Below are 20,364 nucleotides of genomic sequence, written 5' to 3' on the forward strand. Positions count from 1 at the left end.
GCGGTACACCATAGTCAGAGATGCCCAGGCTGCCGGGCTCTCCCTGTGGCTGGAATCTTGGTCTCCAAGCAGGCTTAGACTTGCCCTGCCACCTGAGACTTCACCTTGAGGGTGTGCTGTGTTTAGTTTCACGATGGCCTGGCACATACCCAGCACCTGCTAAGCCCCCAGAGCCCAGAAGCAGCCTCACAAATGGATGAGTGGGGCCTTGTTTTGCTCTTACTAGGCTCAGCTTCCCCTCTCCTAGTTTATGGGACTCTAGGATTCTGATCTGGGGTTTCTCCCTAAGACTCTAATGCCCATAAAAAGATATTCCAATTCCATAGCCTTCCTCGTTGGTCCTGTTTTCAGGATCTTTGACTCATTAGGGATTCCCCTGAGCTACCCTGTGCTGCCAGTACCTGCTGGGGATTGTTATCCTTGCTGCAGTCCTGAGCACCCCTTCCGCTGTCTGTACCTGGAGTGCTCTCTGATGTTGTTCCTAGAAGTGGTCTGTTTATGGACTCCCACTCTTTCCGACTGCTCCCTCCTTCTGGGTGTTGTCTCTCTTGACCTTACCGTGCAATCCCTCCCATTAACATTAAGGACACCTGGGCCCCGTGCTGAGCGCTGCGGACTCCACAAAGAAACAGTCCATTTCTTGCCCTTGTGGAGCTCACAGGCTAGAAGGGGAGTCTGCTGTGTAGAGTGAAAGGAGAGTTAGGACAGTTGCATAGGAGATAAGAGGAGGTGATGACTCACTGCAGAGGGGCCACCTTCACCAGACACAGGACATCTGAGCTGGCCCTGTGGGCCCTCGGGCTGGGGAGTGGAGGAGATCCTGGTTGACAGAGAGGCTTGAGTACAGGTGCAGAGGTGGGAAGCGGCGTGGGCAGGAACCATGCATTGTCTGATGGAAATGTTGACCAGGATTTGGACTTTATCCCATTGGTGGTGAGCTGCCATTGAGGATCCTGAGCAGGAGAGAGGTCTTGGTGCCTCCATACTCCTTCCTCTCTAGGTCTTCTCACTGCCTACTCATTAATTTCCCCAGAAACAGGTGTTTCTGCCCTGTCACTCCCAACAGTGCTGCAGCAAAGGCCCAGGAGTCCCAACACGGCTCTTCCCCACCACAGGCCACAGGAACTAAGTGATTAGATGGTGAGGAAATTGGAAGGGGAGCTTGAGTTCTGCTAGGAGCTCCTGTCATTCCTCATTCCACTCATCCTCCAAACCAAATTAGAATTGCTGCCCTTGAAACCTCGCCACCCCTCCACCTGCGCTCCCTGCCTTCTTGGGGCCTGACCCTCTCAATTATCCTCCTTCTCTTTTTCTCTCCACACAGATCCTCTTTCATTAGCTTTTAAACACATTCAAGTCTTTCCCATTAAGAGATAACAAAATAGCAATGACCAAAAGGAGCCTCCCCCAGATGTAGCCTTATTTTTCTCCTCCCCTTTAAAGACAATCTTCTTGAAAGATTATGAAGTCCCCTCTTTCCTCCACCCAGCCAGCATCTTCTGCCACCACCTCTCTGCTGAAACTGTCCTGACAAGGTCACCGGTGCCTTCCTGTGGCTGCACTGGGGGCAGTTTTGATCCTCACCCCACACTGGCCCTCCTTGGCAGCTCTGGGTCTTGGGTCTGTGTCTGCCTCCCTGAAATGTTTTCCTTTAGGGGTAAGGACATAGCAAGCTCCCGATTTTTCCTCTTCCCCTGAGATGGCTCTATGCAGACTCCTCTCTGAGCCTTCCTTTGCCTGACAATTGTCAAATACGGGTGTGGCTCTGGGGTCCATGCAGGCTCGCTTCTCTTCCCACGCTCACATTTACAGGCAATAAACTCTTTTACTCCCATGGCTTCCATTACCATCTGGAAAAAGGGTGGTTCCAACATACATATTGTTAACCCAAATCTCCTGCTGAACTATGGACCTCTGTACCCAATGGCCCATGGGCAACCTAAGTCCGTATTGTCTCCTCCACTCCCCACCATTTTCCCTCTCTTGCCTTCCTTATCTCAGAAAATGGTATCAAAACTGACCCAGTAACCAGAACCAGAAACTTGGGGTGTCCTTTTCAATCTCTTCCTGGCCTGTCTACTTTCTGCTTCTGCCCATCTTGCTCCCTTCCCATTTCTCGGACGGAACCCATTTACTCTACCAGTGCCGCCGTCTGTAATTTACTCAGGACACCATCATCATTACTCCAGCCTCAGGACTAGTCCCCCTGAATTGATCCTAGTTCTCTCTATTCCATTTTCCATTTTTTTTGTAGCCAGAGAGATCTGTAATAAAATAACATTTCGTTCCAACCCACTTTTCACTCCTTGTATTTAGAATATCCAGATACCTCATCATGTCATAGAAGACCCTTCATGATCTAGCCCTGCCCGCCCCTCCAGCCACCCACAGCCAGCCCTCTATTCCCCAGCCCTTGATGAACAGGGTGTGACCCCACAGATATGCCACTGGCTTTCTGGCCTTTAAACCGTGGCCTGGGCTATTCCTTTCAACTACCCTCTGTTAGTTGATAATTCTTTTCCTTGCTCAGGTTCCAGGATAATGGGTTCCCATAGCCTTGTTCATTTCCCCATCAAAGTCGTTTGCAAGGTTGAGTTCTCCCATAAAGATTACAGATGTAATTTACTTGTGATCATATCCTGTTTCAGAAACCCATTTCCAGAGCTACAGCTATGGGTCATGTACACATGAGTGTCAATTAGACTAAAAGAATAAGTCAAGGCCATGGTGGAGACAGCCTCCTCTCTAAGGAGTAACAGAATGACGTAGGCTCAGAAACTAAGAAGGAGCTTATTCGCCGCAAATTATGTTGTTTGTTATTTCAACTGTTTTTCCTTCTGCTGGGCACGTGGTTGAACAAGTCCTGGAAGAAAGTCTTAGCACAGAGGCTATATAAGCACTAACGAAATTTCCTTGGCCAAAAAAGCCCTGCTCAGCCAGATGTCACCCTGACAGGTCATCCTCACAAGCACAGGTCATCCCCTGCCCCTCCTCTTCCCTGTCCTTTGGGTTGGCCTCCCTTGTACCAAGAATGATGTCAAATTAATATCTGCCTCTTAGGGCCTTTGCACAGTGACTGACAGTTGGTGGGTGGCTGCTGCTGTACCCCAGGCGGGAGTTCTGGAGAAGATTGTGACATTGTGTTAAAGATTCAGACAGGGTTGAAAGAGTGTTTTAAACTTCACCAAACTAAAATTAGGATAGGCTAGGACTGATAGCAGTTAAAAGTAATTGAGAAAGATTCCAACTAAATACCTAGGGATTCATTTATTTTTAAAAGCATGCTGTCTAAGGTCATGGACTTCTGTAGGTGAAATAATGACTTGTTGAACTTTCTCAGTTCAAACTTTTTGCAACCACCAAATATCTCCTGAGCACCTTGCATCAGTCAGGTAGTGTGTTGAGCAAGGGTACAGAGGCGAGGTTTGTCTGTCTTCACTCAGGAAATCTCCCAAAGGTGCTGAGTGGGATGCTGTGTCCATGACAGCATCAGAAGGCACCAAGGATCTGTGATAACATGGTGGTGACTCAGGAGGGGTGTAGGGTGGAAGGTCTCTCCTTTCTCCCAGGCATGTGACAGAAGCCCATCCACCACTGTCCAGGAGTCCGTCCACCCCAACCACCCTATGAGAAGTCTGCAGAACACATCACCCCACCAGGGCCTGTACTCTGCCAGAGTTGGGTCTTGGGCCTCTGTGGAGCTGTTCTTATTTGGAGGTTGCTAGCCTTGAGAGACTGGTGGTGATGAACACAGTTGCTTTTTGACCTAAGTCCACTTGAATGATCTTCCAGTGGGATCCAGGTAGCTCCTTCCCCATCTGCCAACCTTTTGGTGACCTCAAGAATTCCCCTCAACCACTGCTCCTGCCCCTAGCCTCAATAATGCCTTGCGCCATATAAAACCTCAGGCTGCTTTTGAAAAGGACCTTGTGTTTTCTAGATGAATTTCAAGGCACAAGGAATGCAGACATCACCCTGACTTGAATCTTCAGGCCCTTCTAGTACTGAGTGTCCTTGGAGAAGGCTAGATGGTGTCTGTCTGCTGTAGATCCCCGGTCACAGTTGAGCTTTGTCCTCACTTCTCTTGCTAGGGACCTAATCATGCCCTCAGAAAGTTGGTTCCACAGCCATTATTATTTTTTTTTCTAAAATGATGAGGAAACTCCCAGGCTAACCCACAAAGGCCTTCTTAGAACAAAATGTAGCTGTCAAAAGTCTTGCTTTTTAAATGGATTCTTTGTAGATTCTCTCCCTCCTGCCCTGTGACTCACTAGTTCTGACCCCCAATATTCTGGAATCCTATTCCTCAATCCTCAGTGCTTTCTCTCTCTCTCTCTCTCTCTCTTTTTTTTTTTAACAAATATTTGGCCAGAACTTTGGGTTCTCACTTGCTGTCAATTCTCCCAGGTGATCTCAGCAAGAGCCTGGTGACCTGGTTATGCACGGAGTGTTGAAGAAGTAGGGCCTGCATGGGGAGATCGACGAAGCATGTAATTTTAGTTGTATGGGAACTTATTTGTCACCTCTGAGCTTCTGTGATCTCCAGGTGATGGAATAAATGTATGCTCTGTAGATTCATCAATTCTCTATCCCTCTATTCATCATTCCTTTCTTCAAATGTTGGGGGGTGCAGGGAGAGCCCAGGGAGGTGGGTCTCGCCCTTAGGGCTTCCCCACACAAGTCATCTCCATTCCCATAACTCCTGACCCAGGATTATTAATTAAGCCTCTTCCGCCTATACCTTTGTGATACCACCCTCCTGACTCTTGGTGGTCCCCTCTGTGAGTCACTCTCTAGGCTGCTGAACAGCACTGCTAGAGATTCCATCTTCTTAGCTTGGTTCTGAGCTCCACAGGCCCCTGGGCACTGTGCAGAGTATATTTTTAAGAAAGGGTCACAGTTGTAATTCTAGATGAGGTGACAGCATGTGTAACTAAACCCAGGAGGACTGGAGTTGCAATGCTGGTGAGCATTCTCCCCAGGGAGCTCATTTGGAGATGGGGGGAGGAGTTCCCTGGATTCACCTGAGCATAGACACCTCTCCAGGAGACCACAGGGCCCCATCAGCCTCTCCCAATACTTTATTCCTGAGTGCGAGCGTTCATTCCCATCCTTCTGGGTATCTTGAGAACCTCAATGACTATCATTTCCTGAGTCAGGGTTTTATATCTAATGTCACAAATTTTCAGAAAGGTAAGTCAGTGTGGTGCATTGTTTCTCAAAGCCTGGTCCGTGGACCAGCAGTAGCATCAGCACTACCCTGGCCACTTGTGAGAAGAGTATTCAGGTTCCACTCCAGACCTGCTGAACCAGAAGCCCAAAGGTGGGGCCTGTGATCTGTGATTGAACAATCCCCCCAGCTGATGCCAATGCACACTCCAGTGTGAGACTCATGGTGGTTAAAAGCAGAGGGTCAAATGCCAAGTCCAAATCCTCACTCTACCACTGTGTGATCTGAGAAGAGTCTACCCCTCAGTTTCCTAATCTGAAAACTGGGGACAATAAAGCATCTTCTACTCTCATATGATTGTGTAGGAGGAGAGCTCAGACATATAAGGCACGGAAAGCTGGCACAGAAAGCCTGCTTAGGAATATTAAATATTCCTCAACAAAGTGGGTGTTGTTTTCCTGTAATATAGACGAGGCGACTGAGGCTCAGAGGCTCAAGTGCCTCAGAGCTAATGAGGTGAGTGCTTACTCACTAGTGACACACGCCATTCCCCTCTTCTGACCCCTCATACTTTTCTCCTGTTCATTTTGGCTTATCTTTCTCTCTCATTTCTGGGATCTCATGGTGACACCAATCCAGAGCACTTAATATGATCTTCACCTTGACCCTGTTTTGTCTACAGCCAGAAGATGAGTCAGCCTTGGTGAAGGTATGGTAAGGATTTGGGGTTAAAGATGCTACCTGAGGAAATTGGTGACAAATTAAAACCCATTCCCATGGAAAATTGGGACTAGGTTAGCCAAACCATTTGCCTAGGCTTATACGACATTTCACGGATTGAGGTCTTTAGGGTAATTGGAACATTGTGCATGGAATTGGTAAGCTATTAATAAGAGGAAGTTTTTTCTTCTACCTGCCTGACTGGACTGAGACCCTTTGCAGCCACATGCAAATCTGTAGAGAGGAGCTCTGCCTACCTTCTCCTGACCTGCAGGGGTCAAGCTCATACCTTAGATTAGAGACAAACCCCTAAGCCTGTGAGCCTCTTTGAAGTTGCTTCTGGCTATTGCAACATGTGTCTGGTGACCTCAGAGCCTTCCAAATCAGAGTTACCTAGGACTAGGGCAAAGGCCCGACTCTGCCTTAAATACAAACTAAATTAGTTACTTGGGGACCATAACTCCTGTTACAACCTCAATCTCCCCACCTGCCTGTCCAGGGCTGCATCACAAGCAAGCAGCCTAAAATCATATTAAGGCTTTTATGAAACTGGCCTGGATGTGAATTCTCCAAATGCAGTGTGTAAGCTGAAACCAGGTCTGGTCTTGTATCATAAGTGACTGAGTTTGTATGTCAGTCACTTCTCACCCTCTTATTTGAGGCATCCGAACCTCATATTCTCTAATTCTTCCTTTGGGTCACATCGGTGCCAGGGAGTCTAACATATTCCGGTTTTGGGGGGTCACAAGGCCAGGGACACGTTCCCTCCCTTCCAATGTTACAGAAGAAGAACGGTGATTAAGGATTCTCCTGGCAATGTGGGGACCACCCACGGGATTCCAGGGACACACACACACACTCTGACACCATTCTACGTAAACCCAGACATGCTTCTGCTCTTTTTAATTAGACAGATAAAATTAGCAAGGAGATTAAGGTAAAAGGAGAAATTAAAAATATTTAAATGTTAGGTGGAATTTACAAAAGTGAATTGAACAATGAGGTACAATAAGGAATGTAAAAGAGAAACACAGACACGATCGAAACATTCCTCCGATCCACACGGCTTACGCCAGTCCACAGGTAAGGCAAGAGGACTTCTCCCTTGCCACCTCTCCAATTGCAGATTCCAGGGACGTGGAAGAACATTCTCCAGAAACACTTTCCTTCTCCTTTTCTACAGATGTTATCAAGAATAACCAATCAGTCAGTATCATTCTAGAATTACCCACACTGCATCCAATTCAAACCATTCACCTGTTTCCTCGCTGAATTTGCAAACACCTTGAGTGTTTTTTCTCCTTTTGTTTTATTTTATTTCATTTCCCTCCCTCACCCCTCTCCTTCTTCCCCATTGAGCCAAGAGGCCACTGGGCCAACCAGAAAGCCAAACCCACAACATATTCCAGCCCCTGTGGATCTCCCAAGGGGATGAAGGCTTCCCAGTACTTTTTTCTTGTTTGCATTTATTACGAACAAGCACAGTCATTTTATAACGTAGACGTACATGGGTGTGCTCTTGCACACGGAAACAGGTTTTTTTTTTTTTCTATTTTTTTTCCCCAATTTGTGGTTTCTTTTTCCTTTTTGCAGAAAATGCAAACAAAAGAAAAACAAGGTTTTTCAATTGAAGGTACATCTCTTCTTCAATATGAAGACATTAATTGAATTGGTTGGATCCCCATGCAGTGGTCAGCAAAGTCCTTTGGCAACTGACAGAACAACGTCTGGAGACTCAGGAGCTGGGTTCTGTTTGAAGAAACTTCCCTACACGAGTCATGAGCAAAGGGAAATGGATGTGGGGGAGGGAGGGGTTCTCGGGGAGGAGCACGAAAGGAGAAAAGAAAAGAACGTCATTGGTGAGGAAGAAAAATGGAGCGCGGCTTCTGTTTCTTCCCTCCACCTCCTTCCCTTCTTCCTCTTAGACCTTTTACCTCCAGCCCACGGAGGAGGGTGGGAGCCAAGTTCACCCTTGTTCTCCGAAGCATACTGTTTGGTCTCCACTTCTGTTAAGCATCACTTTTCCACGTTTTATTATTATTATTATGATGATCTATTTGGTTTCCCACGGCATCTGAAACCCGCTTCCGTCACTGAGAAGGTTTGCCTATTAACAACAGGTCTGGCTGATTCTTCACCGATGGTTGACGCCTCTCTCAGCCGAGAAGCCCGATCTTTCCAGAACATTCCACAGTGGTCCATCTCTAGTTCCCCCTTGACCCTGGTCTTTTTCCTTCCTCTCCTCCCCCAAGAAAACAAGAGTTCTCATGCCATTGCCGTTGGCGACTGACTCATCTGGACCCTCATAGAATGGATGCTGTTCAGGATCTTCTTCTGATGGCCTGCCAAGGTGACCCCTATTCTCAGGAGGTCTCTGGGAGGGAGAAAAGACAAAAAAAAGAAGTCACTTTACTATTAGAGCAATTTTTCACAGATCAAAACTTATCACCAGAGGCATGCTCCTAAAAATAGTCCGGGTAGACAAGTACAGTGTTTCAAATGCCAGAAGCCTAAGTGACCCAAGTTTTCTGACAAACTTCCAATTAGTTATTTTCTTGGTTCATCTTGCTTTTTCCATGCATTCCCTTAAATGCCCCACTCTGTTCAGACGATCTGAAAGTGCCAGGCATCTTACTCATTCTGAGGACCTGTTCCCTCACCTGTGGGTTCTGGAGCAGCCCCTTGGCCCTGGGGTGGACTGAGATTTTCCTCTGCTATTCCTTTTAACACCTTCAGTGCATATTCTATGGGGCTTCAGTGATTCTGTGGAGCTTTCTGCCTAAATTAGTGAACACCCACTGAGATTGGAAAGATGTAGGGCTTGCTTGGTCTTCTGATGTTTTCCCCTGAGTTTCCCATTTCTGACACTGTTTGAATTTTAATGTCATGCATTTTTAAGAAGGGTGATCTCAAAATAACTTTAAAATATCTGCCCAAGCAGGCATCCAAAGAAAATGGCTAGGATAAGGGTTTGGATTGGATTCATCTTCGAAACTGTGAGTTCATGGGCTGAAATTGACCTTGGGGAGATCCATGCATCTTTCCTTAGTTAGTAACAAGAATATGTAACTACTTTAGTGCATTCTAGAGGTCATATACTATTTCATCTAAACCTACAGGGGAGCATTTCATAAAAATAAACTACTTCACAATAATAATGATAATTTATTAATATTAATTAATAAATAATAATAATTTAGCAACTGTCTCTTATGTGCATTCTATGGGCAGGTAATGGGCCAAAAGCTTTGCAGGTGCTATCCATTTGTTTCCCACCACACAACAATCAGGTGAGCACTATTATTACCTTCACACTCATGTACAAGGCAAGCAAGGTTCAGAGAAGTTAAGTAACATACCCAGGATCACATAGAAGGTAAGCAGTGACGGAATCAGAATTCAAATACAAGACAGCCTCACTCTCAGCATCTCAACAGAACTCCTCTCCAAACTTTTCTAAGTTCCTAACTGCTTTCCCCAAAACCCCACCCATCCCAGCAGAGCTGATGACATCATGCCCTGTGCACTCTGAAGACCCCAGGCTGGATTTCTGTCCACAAAACCTTTCTGTCCTACCCCACCTCCTCAGCTGGTCCTCAATCCCCCAAGGCTGCAGCTGGTGGAGACAAATTACCTGCGGTCTTTTTAGCAAATACTTTGCAGAAGCATACTTGAATTTTGAATTAACAAATTGCCCCACAATCTACTTTATTGAGTTTTTCATTTTCTCTTTCCATCTTTTCTCAAGAAACACACCGAATGGCGTATGGACATGTGAATAGCGTATGGGTTTGTTGGACTTTGAACGGAATGCCTTCATTTTCCGTTTGACTTTCCTTCTAGTCTTGCCCTTGTTCTTTTGCATGCGATGACTCCCACGCTGGGGAGCTGCTTCACTGGATTCCTTCACATTGTGGAGACAGCACAAGATATGCTGGGCAGATCCCAGGGAGGAAGCAGGAGCAGCCTACCTTGCTGAACCCCGTCTTCCCTCCCTGGACCCAGGCCCTGTGATCAGCTAGGAGCAGCTATTCTAGCTCTGCAAGATGCAGAGGCTAGTTTTCCACTGGTGAGTGCTTTTGAACTTTATTCTGTCTGTTTCACAATCATTCAGAATGGCAGAGATTGCCTTTTTTTAGGCAATCACCAAGAATGAACCTTTTAAAATATACATATTCTGACGTTTAGTGGATTCGGGGCTCGATGCACATTCAAACCATCTCCCTGGAGAAAGCAGAGGCTCTGTCATTTCTGACAAGAATAAACCTCATGGAGGTGGAGTCAGGATTCCAGGAAGGTTGACTCAAAGCCGTCAGGGTGTCAGCAAGCTGTTTCTCCCCCAGGGCTCAACTGCTGGGGTTGATCTCCACCCCTCTCTCCTGGGACTCAGGAGTTGGCCTGGCTAGTTAGGAACACCAGAACCCAGCACCGTGCTTGATGAATAACACGACTGATTAGTGTCAACTGAATGACAGACTGATGGGTCTTCTGCCATAAGGGTTACAGGCCACCAGAGCCCCACCCTGGTGCCACAAGTGCACACTGTAGTCCAGGAAGCCTGCGAGTTCCCTCTGGGGTATGTATGTTGGAGATAGGAGTCAACTTTCTGGTTAGGATTATCTGGGTTTCTATGAATGCAGAAGGCAGAATCTGACCCTTGCCAACTTTAATCCAGTGTTTCTCCCACTTTGCTGCATATCAGAACCACCTGGGAAGCTTTAAAATATCCTGATGCTCAGGTCTCACAGCATACCAGTTAATCAGAAATCCGGGAGTAGGAACCGGGCATCAGCATTTTTTTTTTTTTTGTAAAGAGTCCCAGGGGATTTTAGCATCCAGAAAATATGGGAATCAAGGTGTCCCTAGGGTGGGGATGGGCGGCAGGGTATCGAGTGGGCAGCCAGCAGAGCAGGCTTGGGCCCCGGCTTTGTCACACATAAGCACCAGTGCCACGTCATTTCAGAACCTGCTGAATGGGAGGAGTGGAACTAGGTACTATTTCCCAAACTGCAGTTCTATAAAAACCTGTCCCTCAAAAATATGGTTCCATGGTATTTAATAATTTTAAATGGCTTTCTTTATTTCAGGATTTCTCATGGCCTTTATAATGCTAATAAGAGCCGTGAATCTCCAAGAGGGTGATAAAGTGAGCAGTATTTCCCAAATTTATTTGACCGTGGGACCTTTTTTTTTCCAAGGAGAACCCATTAACATTTCCCACGACTGGTGCTCCTTGGAACATTCTTGGGGAAACGATGGACCACATGGATCTTTAAGACCCTTTCTGGTTCTCATTTGATTTGAATAATTTTATTTTGTGTCTTCCTCCAAAGCCCTGTGGGAGCAACAGCCTGGTAAATAATGCGAGGGGGATGGGCATGCATGCTTATTTATAAGCATCATCTAAGCGTGAGGACGGGCTCCCCACGCAGCCCTAGATTGTTGCTGAATCAGTGCAAAGCCTTTTTCGGCTATGTTGTTTAAAGTGCTGGCTGGCTGTGTTCTTTCCATCTGGATGCTCTCTTTGATGGGCTGAGTTTATAAACTTAAATGGGGGAGAGACTCGGTGATTAGGCAAATGACATACGGCCGGCGCTCTGACTTTGAAGAACTCTCGTGTGGCGCCCAGGATAGATAGATCCCCATCCATCCCTAGCCCTCAGCCATCTCCCCGCTCCATCTTTCTCAGGTGCTCTCCTTGGGCCTGCTTCTATACAGAGAAGGAGCTGGGGATGAGGCCAGAAATAGGGCTCGCATCATCTGCAGTAGTGGGGAAGGGGCTTTGACCGCCCCCACCTGTGGGCTGGACAGAGGGGATTCACGTGACTTACTCTGATGTCATCTGTGTGACCAGCTGGAGGGAGGTGAAGCCGGCGGTGAGGAAGCTGTCCCTGTACTGGACCATCTTGATGGCACTGAGCCAGTCGTCCACGGTGGTAAAGGCCGTGAAGTCTGGGATGGAGCGGTCAAGCAGGGGCTGGGAAGGCCTGGCAAGACAGAGAGGCGCAGGTGACCCCCATGGCTGCAGAGACGAGGGGGCAGAGGTTTATTCTGGGCCGACGGCAGGCTGCATGGACAGCAGCAGTCCTGGTGAGACGGAGCCCTGGGATGGCCCTACCTTCTTTCCAGAACCCTAGATTGGCATCCCCTCCCAAACTGAGTGGCCAGTGCCTTGTCCCTGGGCACTGTCGCCGGGCAGTCAGCAGACAGGCGGATTGGCACAACATTCGGTTGAAGGGAAGGGAAGCCCTCCACCCACCCCAGCTCCTTTATCAACAGAGAAGTAATAGCTTCACATTTGAAGATGCGGTCCTTTGAGTGGCATGTCAAAGTCCCTAAAACCTCCCCAAATCTCTCAGTGACTATAGAAATCTATATTTCCATCTGGTGTCACCCTCGGCCACTGGGGGAAAACAATGGAACCAAGTGACCCACCACTGACCTTCTCTGGAACATTCTTAAGGCAGACATGCAAGTACCCAAATGAGAAACCAGGGTGCCATCTTGACATCTTTCCAACCCCACATCCAATCTCCTACCCACTCCTTCACCAAGGCACAAAGACTTTACCTCCCAGACCTCCCAAATCCATCCACTCCTTCCATAGCCATTGCCTTGACTGAAAACAAGGGTGATCCTTGAAATGTTCTCTTAGGTTCACACTGTAGCCAGAGGCTTTTTTCAAAATGCAGATAGGATTGTCCCCAAAACCCTCACCTTGACCCTGACACATGTCAGTCCCAAAATAGGGGCTCATAAGATCAAGCCAACATCTTAGCATGGCCCAAAGGCTCTAAGTGAACTTGCCCTTGCTCACCTTGCCAACCTCAGCCCCACCCAATTTTCTCCCTACTGCACTCCTAGCAGTTGACACTGACCTTGGTCTTCTGCCCTTGGGCCTTTGCAACTGCTTTACCCTTGTACCTCTATTCCCATCTCTCCTTCCACCCAGTTCATGCCTCTTGGCCTTCATCTCTCAGCTAACATTCATCAGGAAAGCCACTCTCTAGCAGCAGAAGGTGTATGCTCTCCGTGCCCTGTGCAACTGCCCCAGCAGCCATCAAAGTCTCAGTTTTGCATTTCTTTTCATGATTAATGTCTATGCTCCTAAATGATTTTAGATTCCATGAGGGCAGAGACCGTGTCTGTCTTGCTCATTGGATAGGACCAGCCCTGGGCACAGTGTTTGGAGTATAGCCACAGGATAAATTTTGGTTGCAACAATAAATTAGCAAATGAGTTAACAATGCAATGGTAGCTGAATAACGCACAGCAGACAGAAGCTGGCGACTGTTCTGGGCATTCACTCGTAACAGACCAAATTGTTTTGTATTTCTTTGTCCCACAGCACTCAGGGCCTTTGCCTGCCAATAGGTTGGCCAAGATTCCAAGTCTGTAGCTCCACCTGCCCAGAGGACTGGTGTGGTTAATGGAAAGGTACTTCTGGAAACAGGATCTCCCAGAGGTAGGGCACTGTATCAATCAGATCAGATACGGCTCACCTGCTCTAGAGCCCAGTGCCGAGCCCATTGGAAACCAACAGAAGGTAGAGACCCATCCAGGTCTCTCCACATCTGCCTCCAGCCCATGCTGGAGAGGCAAAAGAGGAGAAGTCTTGGAACTTCTGTCACTGGTGGATAAGCTCTGCTACCCAATATTTTTTTATTTGTTCATTTTAGTTTTACCTGACAGTAGAGTATATTTGGACATGTCAAATATGCATGGAGTATAGCTTCCTGTTCTTGTGGCTGTACATAATGTGGAGTTACACTGGTCGTGTATTCATATATGAACATGATGTTCATATATGTTCACATAGAATGAATGATGTCCAATTCATTCTACTGTCTTTTGCATAACCATCTCCTCCTTTCTCCCCCGTCCAATCTGGTGACCCTCCATTCCTCTATACCCCCAGCCTGTTGTGAGTTAGCATCCACATATCAGAGAAGACATTCAGCCTTTGTTTTTTGAGGGATTGGCTTATTTGGTTTCGCATGATACTTTCCATGATACTGGCAAATGCCATGATTTCCTTCTTCTTTATGGCTGAGTAATATTCTGGTTTTGTGTGTGTGTGTTGGGGGGTGTGTGGATGTGGGTGAGGGTATGTATGTACCACTCCATCTTAACAGAACAGAATTCCCCCAGCTAAATTCCGCCCTTCAACCATGAGTCTATCAGCAACTAGGAGTCACCCTGTCACCCTGTTTCATTAGACTCACACAGCGGTGATGGTTGCCACAGTCTTGAGACTTGCCGGGTTCCGTATCATCTTGTCCAGGGTGTTGACGATTTCCGCAAAACGGGGCCGGCTATTACGGTCCTTCTGCCAACAGTCCAGCATGAGCTGGTGCAGAGCAGCTGGGCAGTCCATGGGAGGGGGCAGCCGGTAGTCCTGCTCAATGGCATTGATGACCTGAAGTGGCACACGGGAACAGGTGTGACTTGGGGATGCACTCCCAAGAATGGAGCCTCCCTAACCAGGCTGGCACAGGTGCCGTTGTTTGTGACCACACATCTTCCACCATAATGGATTTCCTGTGCTCTTCATGCCTACCTGCCACACTGTGGGCTCCCAGAGAGCAAGGACCACATCTTATTGCCCCTTAGTCTGCTGGATCCAGTCCCCAGTGCTGGGCCTGACAGACCTCTGTAAATTCTTGTTGGAGAGAGAGCCAGTAAACTAGCTGCCTCTCTTCTCTCAAGAAGACACAGGGCCCTAGTTTTGTGTTTTTTATCCCATACCTCTTAATTCCAGATTCATTTAAATCAATGATGCCTGCTCTGGGCTTTGTGTATTAAAAAAAAAAATTGTGGATGACCCAAGTATTAAACCCATAAAACCCACAATGGGATGGAAAGGTAGATATGATGCAGGGGTGGCTTTCAAGGGGTGTTACAAAAAATCAATCTATTAAAATGGAAATAAGCTCACATTGTAATATTAGGCAAAAGAGCAGGCTCTATAACCACAGGTATGGTGTTCTCTTGCTTTTATTAAAAGTAAAACCAAAACAAAACCCAACAGTTATACACATGGATAGAAAAGCTCTTGGGAGAATGTAAAGCATGGTGTTAATGGGGGTTGCCTCTGGGCAGGTGGAAACATAAATGTTCTTTATGTTTTTCATTTTGCTTGTTTGTATTTTTTATTGTCTATAATAATCATTCATTGATTTTATATTAAAATAAACAGCTAAAGCTCCTTAAATTACAAAGGAAATAATTTGGAGTTCAGGTATTTGCTGGTGTTTTTACCTCTACCTAAAAAAAAAAAAAAAAAAAAAACCCAGATTCATTTGAACAGATTATTCTTTTTGTTAATGTCATAAATTGGTCAAACAGTGAATATTTCCAATCAGGTTGTATTTTTATAATTTCTGCGCAAGTATATAGCACAGGAGATGGGGCAGGACTTAATATAACCTGAAGTTATTAGAGATAATCAAGGTGTATTATTTTTTTTCTATTCAATATGGTGAAAAACAAGCACACAAACCACACTAAGATTATCACTATATAAAAAGACCAGTAACTGGGAACATTTGCTTTTGAACAATATATTGCACTGACAAATTTTTATCTCCTCTGAACTATTGTCAATCAAATTCCCTGCTATCCTCTTAGGAGACAATTTTAACCCCATTTTCCCCGTGAGAAAATGAAGGTAGAAGCACTGAAGTAAATTTGCCCAGGGCACACAGATAGCAAGAGGTAGGGCTGGAAATAAAGCACAGGGTACCTCATTTTAAGTTTTGAGGATTCCAAAGGCCACTTTTCCCTAGGCCTCTGGGGGGCTGCCGTCATAATCTCAGCCTAGAGATGGGTCCCTAGAGCTGTCCCATGTTTTCAAGGCATGAAACTAAGTAATCTCTGAGAATGAGCAGCCCAACATCATCCCCATCAACCTGGCTCATAATCCTGTCCCCTTTTCTAGCTCCTTTTATGCAACCAGATTGAGGGACCCAGAGCCTGTACTCATTGTGGAGACAAGTGGGATTACCCATTGAATGGCCCAAGGAGTTCTTTCTGGATTATCTAAGATCAAGCCATGTGGGGCCAGCAGGAGGGGCTGGTGTTCAAACTCCACTTCCCATGGGGCTTGGGGACTCCAAAGTCTTCTAGTGCTGTGCAGCTAGTGTTGTTAGGATCCTAAAATGCTGCCCAAATTGTTTGATGCTAAAGCACCAAATACTATTTTTTTTTTTTTTTTTTTTACCCCACAGACAAGGCAGCTTCCCTACCTGCCCTAAAACAGGAAATAGCATTGGGATCAGGGCCCTTTTGCAGGAACACAGAGCCACGGTGCCCAGCTGACCCCAGCACTCCTAGCAGGGCAGCAGCAAGGGACCCACACGTGTGTGGAGTCTTTTTCCTGTAGCTCTGGACTGAAGCAACTTAACCATTTTTTCCTTGTTTTCTCCTCTGTCACCTTGGGATTGTGTCAAAGACTGTCCAGGTTTTTGTTTTTGTATTTCCTGTGCTTTTTTTGGTGTGCTTACTTTCTTTTGAAGAGGACATCAAAAAGTTACTAGTTTCTCCTCCTCACACAGGTCAGCCAGGAGCACAGACCCACATGGCTGTGTCAGTCCGAGGACTGCAGAGCGATTAGTGGGATAGACCCGGGAAGCCTGGGTTCAATCCTGCTTCCATTTCTTATTAGCAAAGAACCTCGGCAGAAGCCCTTGACTTTCTGAAACTTCATAGATGGGGTCACTAAAAATATTAAATGACACAGTGAGCTGATGTACATTGAGTACCAACACATATGAGTGACAGAATCCTCATCACACGAAAGGTATTATTACTACCTTGTCTATAGAGTGGACATTTTCTCAGCAAAGAGGGAGCTACTACTGGTCATTCTGGAGGTTGACCTAGCCCATAGTAGGGACTTGATAAACACCACATCCCATTTCTCACTTTTGGGAGAGAGGCCAGCCATGGGAACACCTGTTCATGTTCATAAACTAGGGCTCCATGCCATCTGCTCTTTCTTCTAGATAATTTTCTTGTTATTTCTCAAGCTGATTCTATAGGAGCATCGATGCTTTGGGCACATAAAAATGCCTACCCCAAAGAAAAAAATATCTGGATCATTAATTTATTGGTGTATAGGTAGCACTTATCTGCTCATCTTTGATTGAAGTGCTCTGATTTTGATTTTCTTTTTAAGGATCTGGGAGTTTTCTAAATATTCTCAGTACGTATAACTTATAGTCAAATAAGAACATCATTTTATATATATTTTATATATATATATACAAAACCTTTTGTCCTCTCATGGGACTTGGAAGTCATTCCTATCTCACTAGCAGGTACGATGAAACATCTTCAATCTGGCCATCAGATGACTCTAAACACCAGTGACCATGTTTGAATTGTATGGAGCCATATGACCTAAGGTTGGGGGTACAGGGTATCCTACCTAGCAGAGGCAAAAATGAGAGTAGATTCTGGGTCCCTTCCTGGGTTCCTAACAGGAAGAGATCCACGGATGCTGAGAAGAGTGGAGATTAGAATGGGATCCAATGGCGGTTCCAAAGAGAAGGAAGAGTGAAGGGATGTGTGGGGGGTGGACTGAGAGAATCGGTCCAGGCAAACTGTTACCCTGAGCATGCTGCTCTCATTTGGAATGGTCTGCATGAACTCTTTTGACCACCCTAAAAAAAAAGGAGCAGGTATGATCAGGTGCAGGGAGGGACTGCTGTGTTCACCTGAACCCAGAGACCATTTAGGTATGGGGGTGGAGTGAGGGCCAGGGATAGGTTGATCAATGTCAGGGGCTCTTAGGCACCAGATGAAGGAATTAGAGCACCTCTGGGAAATGAACAGGGCCCTGTTCCCTGCCCTCACATCATTGGGGGGGGGGCGCTCCTGGCTGCCCCTGAACTCCTATTAGTGAGTTGCATGGCAGGTGGTACCCCCCCCCCCCCCGCCGCGACCTTGCACTGGGGAGGGTGAAGTGGAAGAGCGCGGAGCAGTGGAAGCACCAGGGCACAGTGGGTTAAGTTGAGCTCTGATGTTTCAATAAGACCGCAGCTCCTCTCCATAGACTCTGCCACTCTCATTATCTCTGTCAATCAGATCCAAGCGGCAGAACTTCCAAGTTGCTCTCTCTGGCTGACAAACTCTCTGTACATGTTCAAAGACCTTCCTGGGCTCCGGAAGCCCAATTACCAGCACTCCGACTTGCCTCTGCAATTCTCTTCCTTAAAGCCTTTCAATTGTCATCTGAAAAATCCTTTACTGCCACCACCTCCATGGTTTCTGACAAGGGAGGCTGCAGCCCAGCAGCTGGGAGCCCTTCCTGGCTCTCTCCCAGGCCAGGTAGGAAAAGCTTGCTGAATGGGCATGAAGTCACCTCCCGCCTCCCGTCAGGAGCAGAACTGCAACTGGGGCATTGCTTAAGGGCTCTATTTTGGAGAAATAGAATAAAATTGAAATAAACTGCCATTTTACAGATGTTCCTATTCCCTCTGAGACACAACTCAAACTTCAAATATCTGGGAAGCTTTTCCCCCACCAAATGTTCCCAAAGCCCTATGTATATGTCACTGGACTTTAAACCTCTCGAGTACAAAGCCAGCATGCACAATGCTTAGTCTCCGTTAGTATGCAAAGACCGTGGGTTGAATGAACGATTTGAGAACTCTGGAAATCGAATACCAGAAATTCTATTTGTTTTCAGCATAGGTGACTGCATTGACCGAAAATATCTTGAATGTCAAATCTTGCCTGTCAGTTTTGTAATCCATTCTCTCTGTGTGTTGAATTGTTCTTAATCGGATTAAGGTCTCTGGGTGGGATGAGATGGGTCTGCTTTGTCTGGCTAACATTTCTTACTCATCTAGCAGATGGTATGGATGGAACCAGCGTGCAGTTGATTTCAGGAAAACAGTCTTGGCGTCAACTCTGCCACTTACTGATTGGATACGCTACAGGAGCAGAGGCGAGGCATGGATAATCACAGATAATAGAAGACCTAAACGCCACCCATGGTTGGCATCGGGACCTGGTTAAAGATGCAGCCATTTTACCCACTGAGGCCCACTTTTCACTAGCTTCTGAGTGCTTCAGAGTTCCACATGGACTTTACCAAGTAGAACCCTCTCACCTCCAAGGGCAGGTTATGTATTCAAAACACAAACCTGGGCTGGGAACAGCCCAGGTCAAAGATAGCACTGAAATTCAGGCAGACTTCTGATTGGGGCCTTATCAAAGCAAATCACCCTAAAAAGCCTTCTTCACCCTTCAGTAACTGGGAAGCAAAGATTCCCATTTGGAAAGCCCCCAAACCAGGTATCGGATGACCTTTCACTTTCCTCTCCCACCTTGACTCTGAAGGCTGGGTTGGAGGGACGGTGAAGGCTGAAGCTGACTGGCTTTGGGAATCTTTCTCAGCTCTTCCTTCACTGAGAGGTGACAATGCTCACAGACAGTAGATTCTCAGGGAATAGCACCACTTTACAGTTCCTTGCTGAGGATGCAAATTCCCCATAGAAACTGCAGCTGGCTCAAAGCAACACAGCTGTGAGATGCAGAGCAGGGTGGGAACCAGGCTCTGGTGCTCAGACTAATGCCCCTTTCCTTCTTCTCCCTTGTCACTTATGCAAAAGGAGAAGTCACAGTCTGAGCCCTGGGACGCAGGGTAGAAGTCCCTGCTTAGTTTGAGCCTCATCTATTCATGATCCATGGCCATTCTGAACCAGCCCTTTGTCTCCTTGTTGGAATCTGTGGCCTGGGCACCTTTGCAGGCCTTGGGTTTGCAGGCCTTATAACTGTCACTATCCATGATGGGCTTTTTTTATTAGTTCCAACCTTCATGCCAAGGGTGTCACTGTATCCTCTTGCCCTGGACACTTTGAGTTCACGTTATGAGACTTTAAGCTGAAAACATATAGGGAGGCTTGGTAGCGACTGCATGTGGGACCCTCGGGTAGCTGTTTGTGGCAGCCAAGTGCAGCTGACACTCACATCTTGGTTGGACATATCCCAGTAGGGCCTCTCTCCAAATGACATGACTTCCCACATGACAATCCCATAGCTCCAGACGTCACTGGCTGAAGTGAACTTGCGGTAGGCGATGGCCTCTGGAGCCGTCCATCTCACGGGGATCTTCCCTCCCTGAAAGAAGGAGAAAAAAAAAAGTGGTCAGCCTGACCAAAGGACACAGGCTTGAGCATCCTCCCACGCCCCGACTCCCACATCTTGTGAACAGGATATGTCAGGATAGCCCTTGCCCCACAGACAAGTGACAATGTTGTACTGAATAGAGGAGCTCAAGGGGATTGTCTCAGCCTGTGCTGGTCTCATGCCATATGTGAACTTGTCACACGCAAGGGGGGGTGGCAGGTACTGAGACTCCATTTCCTCCACTCCCACTCTCTACATACTGGTTCTAAGGTTGCCGGCAGGAAAGTGGGTGTGAGGACACTGTAACTGTCATCAACTCACTGGTACCACAGGAC

General features: G+C 46.8%; 1 protein-coding gene across 1 annotated transcript in view; it reads right to left on the bottom strand.

The window, feature by feature from the left end:
• Positions 1 to 8,155: 8,155 nt before the first annotated feature.
• Ephb1 (EPH receptor B1) overlaps positions 8,156 to 20,364 on the bottom strand; it is a 280,914-nt gene continuing 268,705 nt past the window's right edge. Inside the window, exons 13-16 of the mRNA XM_076867077.2 lie at positions 19,871 to 20,020; positions 14,116 to 14,309; positions 11,722 to 11,877; positions 8,156 to 8,264 (exon numbers count right to left, since the gene is read on the bottom strand). Of these exons, the coding sequence (XP_076723192.2) occupies positions 8,156 to 8,264; positions 11,722 to 11,877; positions 14,116 to 14,309; positions 19,871 to 20,020 (609 nt within the window). The remainder of the gene's footprint in view (positions 8,265 to 11,721; positions 11,878 to 14,115; positions 14,310 to 19,870; positions 20,021 to 20,364) is intronic.

Source organism: Callospermophilus lateralis, chromosome 10 (assembly GCF_048772815.1).
Source record: "Callospermophilus lateralis isolate mCalLat2 chromosome 10, mCalLat2.hap1, whole genome shotgun sequence".
Lineage (NCBI taxonomy): Eukaryota > Metazoa > Chordata > Mammalia > Rodentia > Sciuridae > Callospermophilus > Callospermophilus lateralis.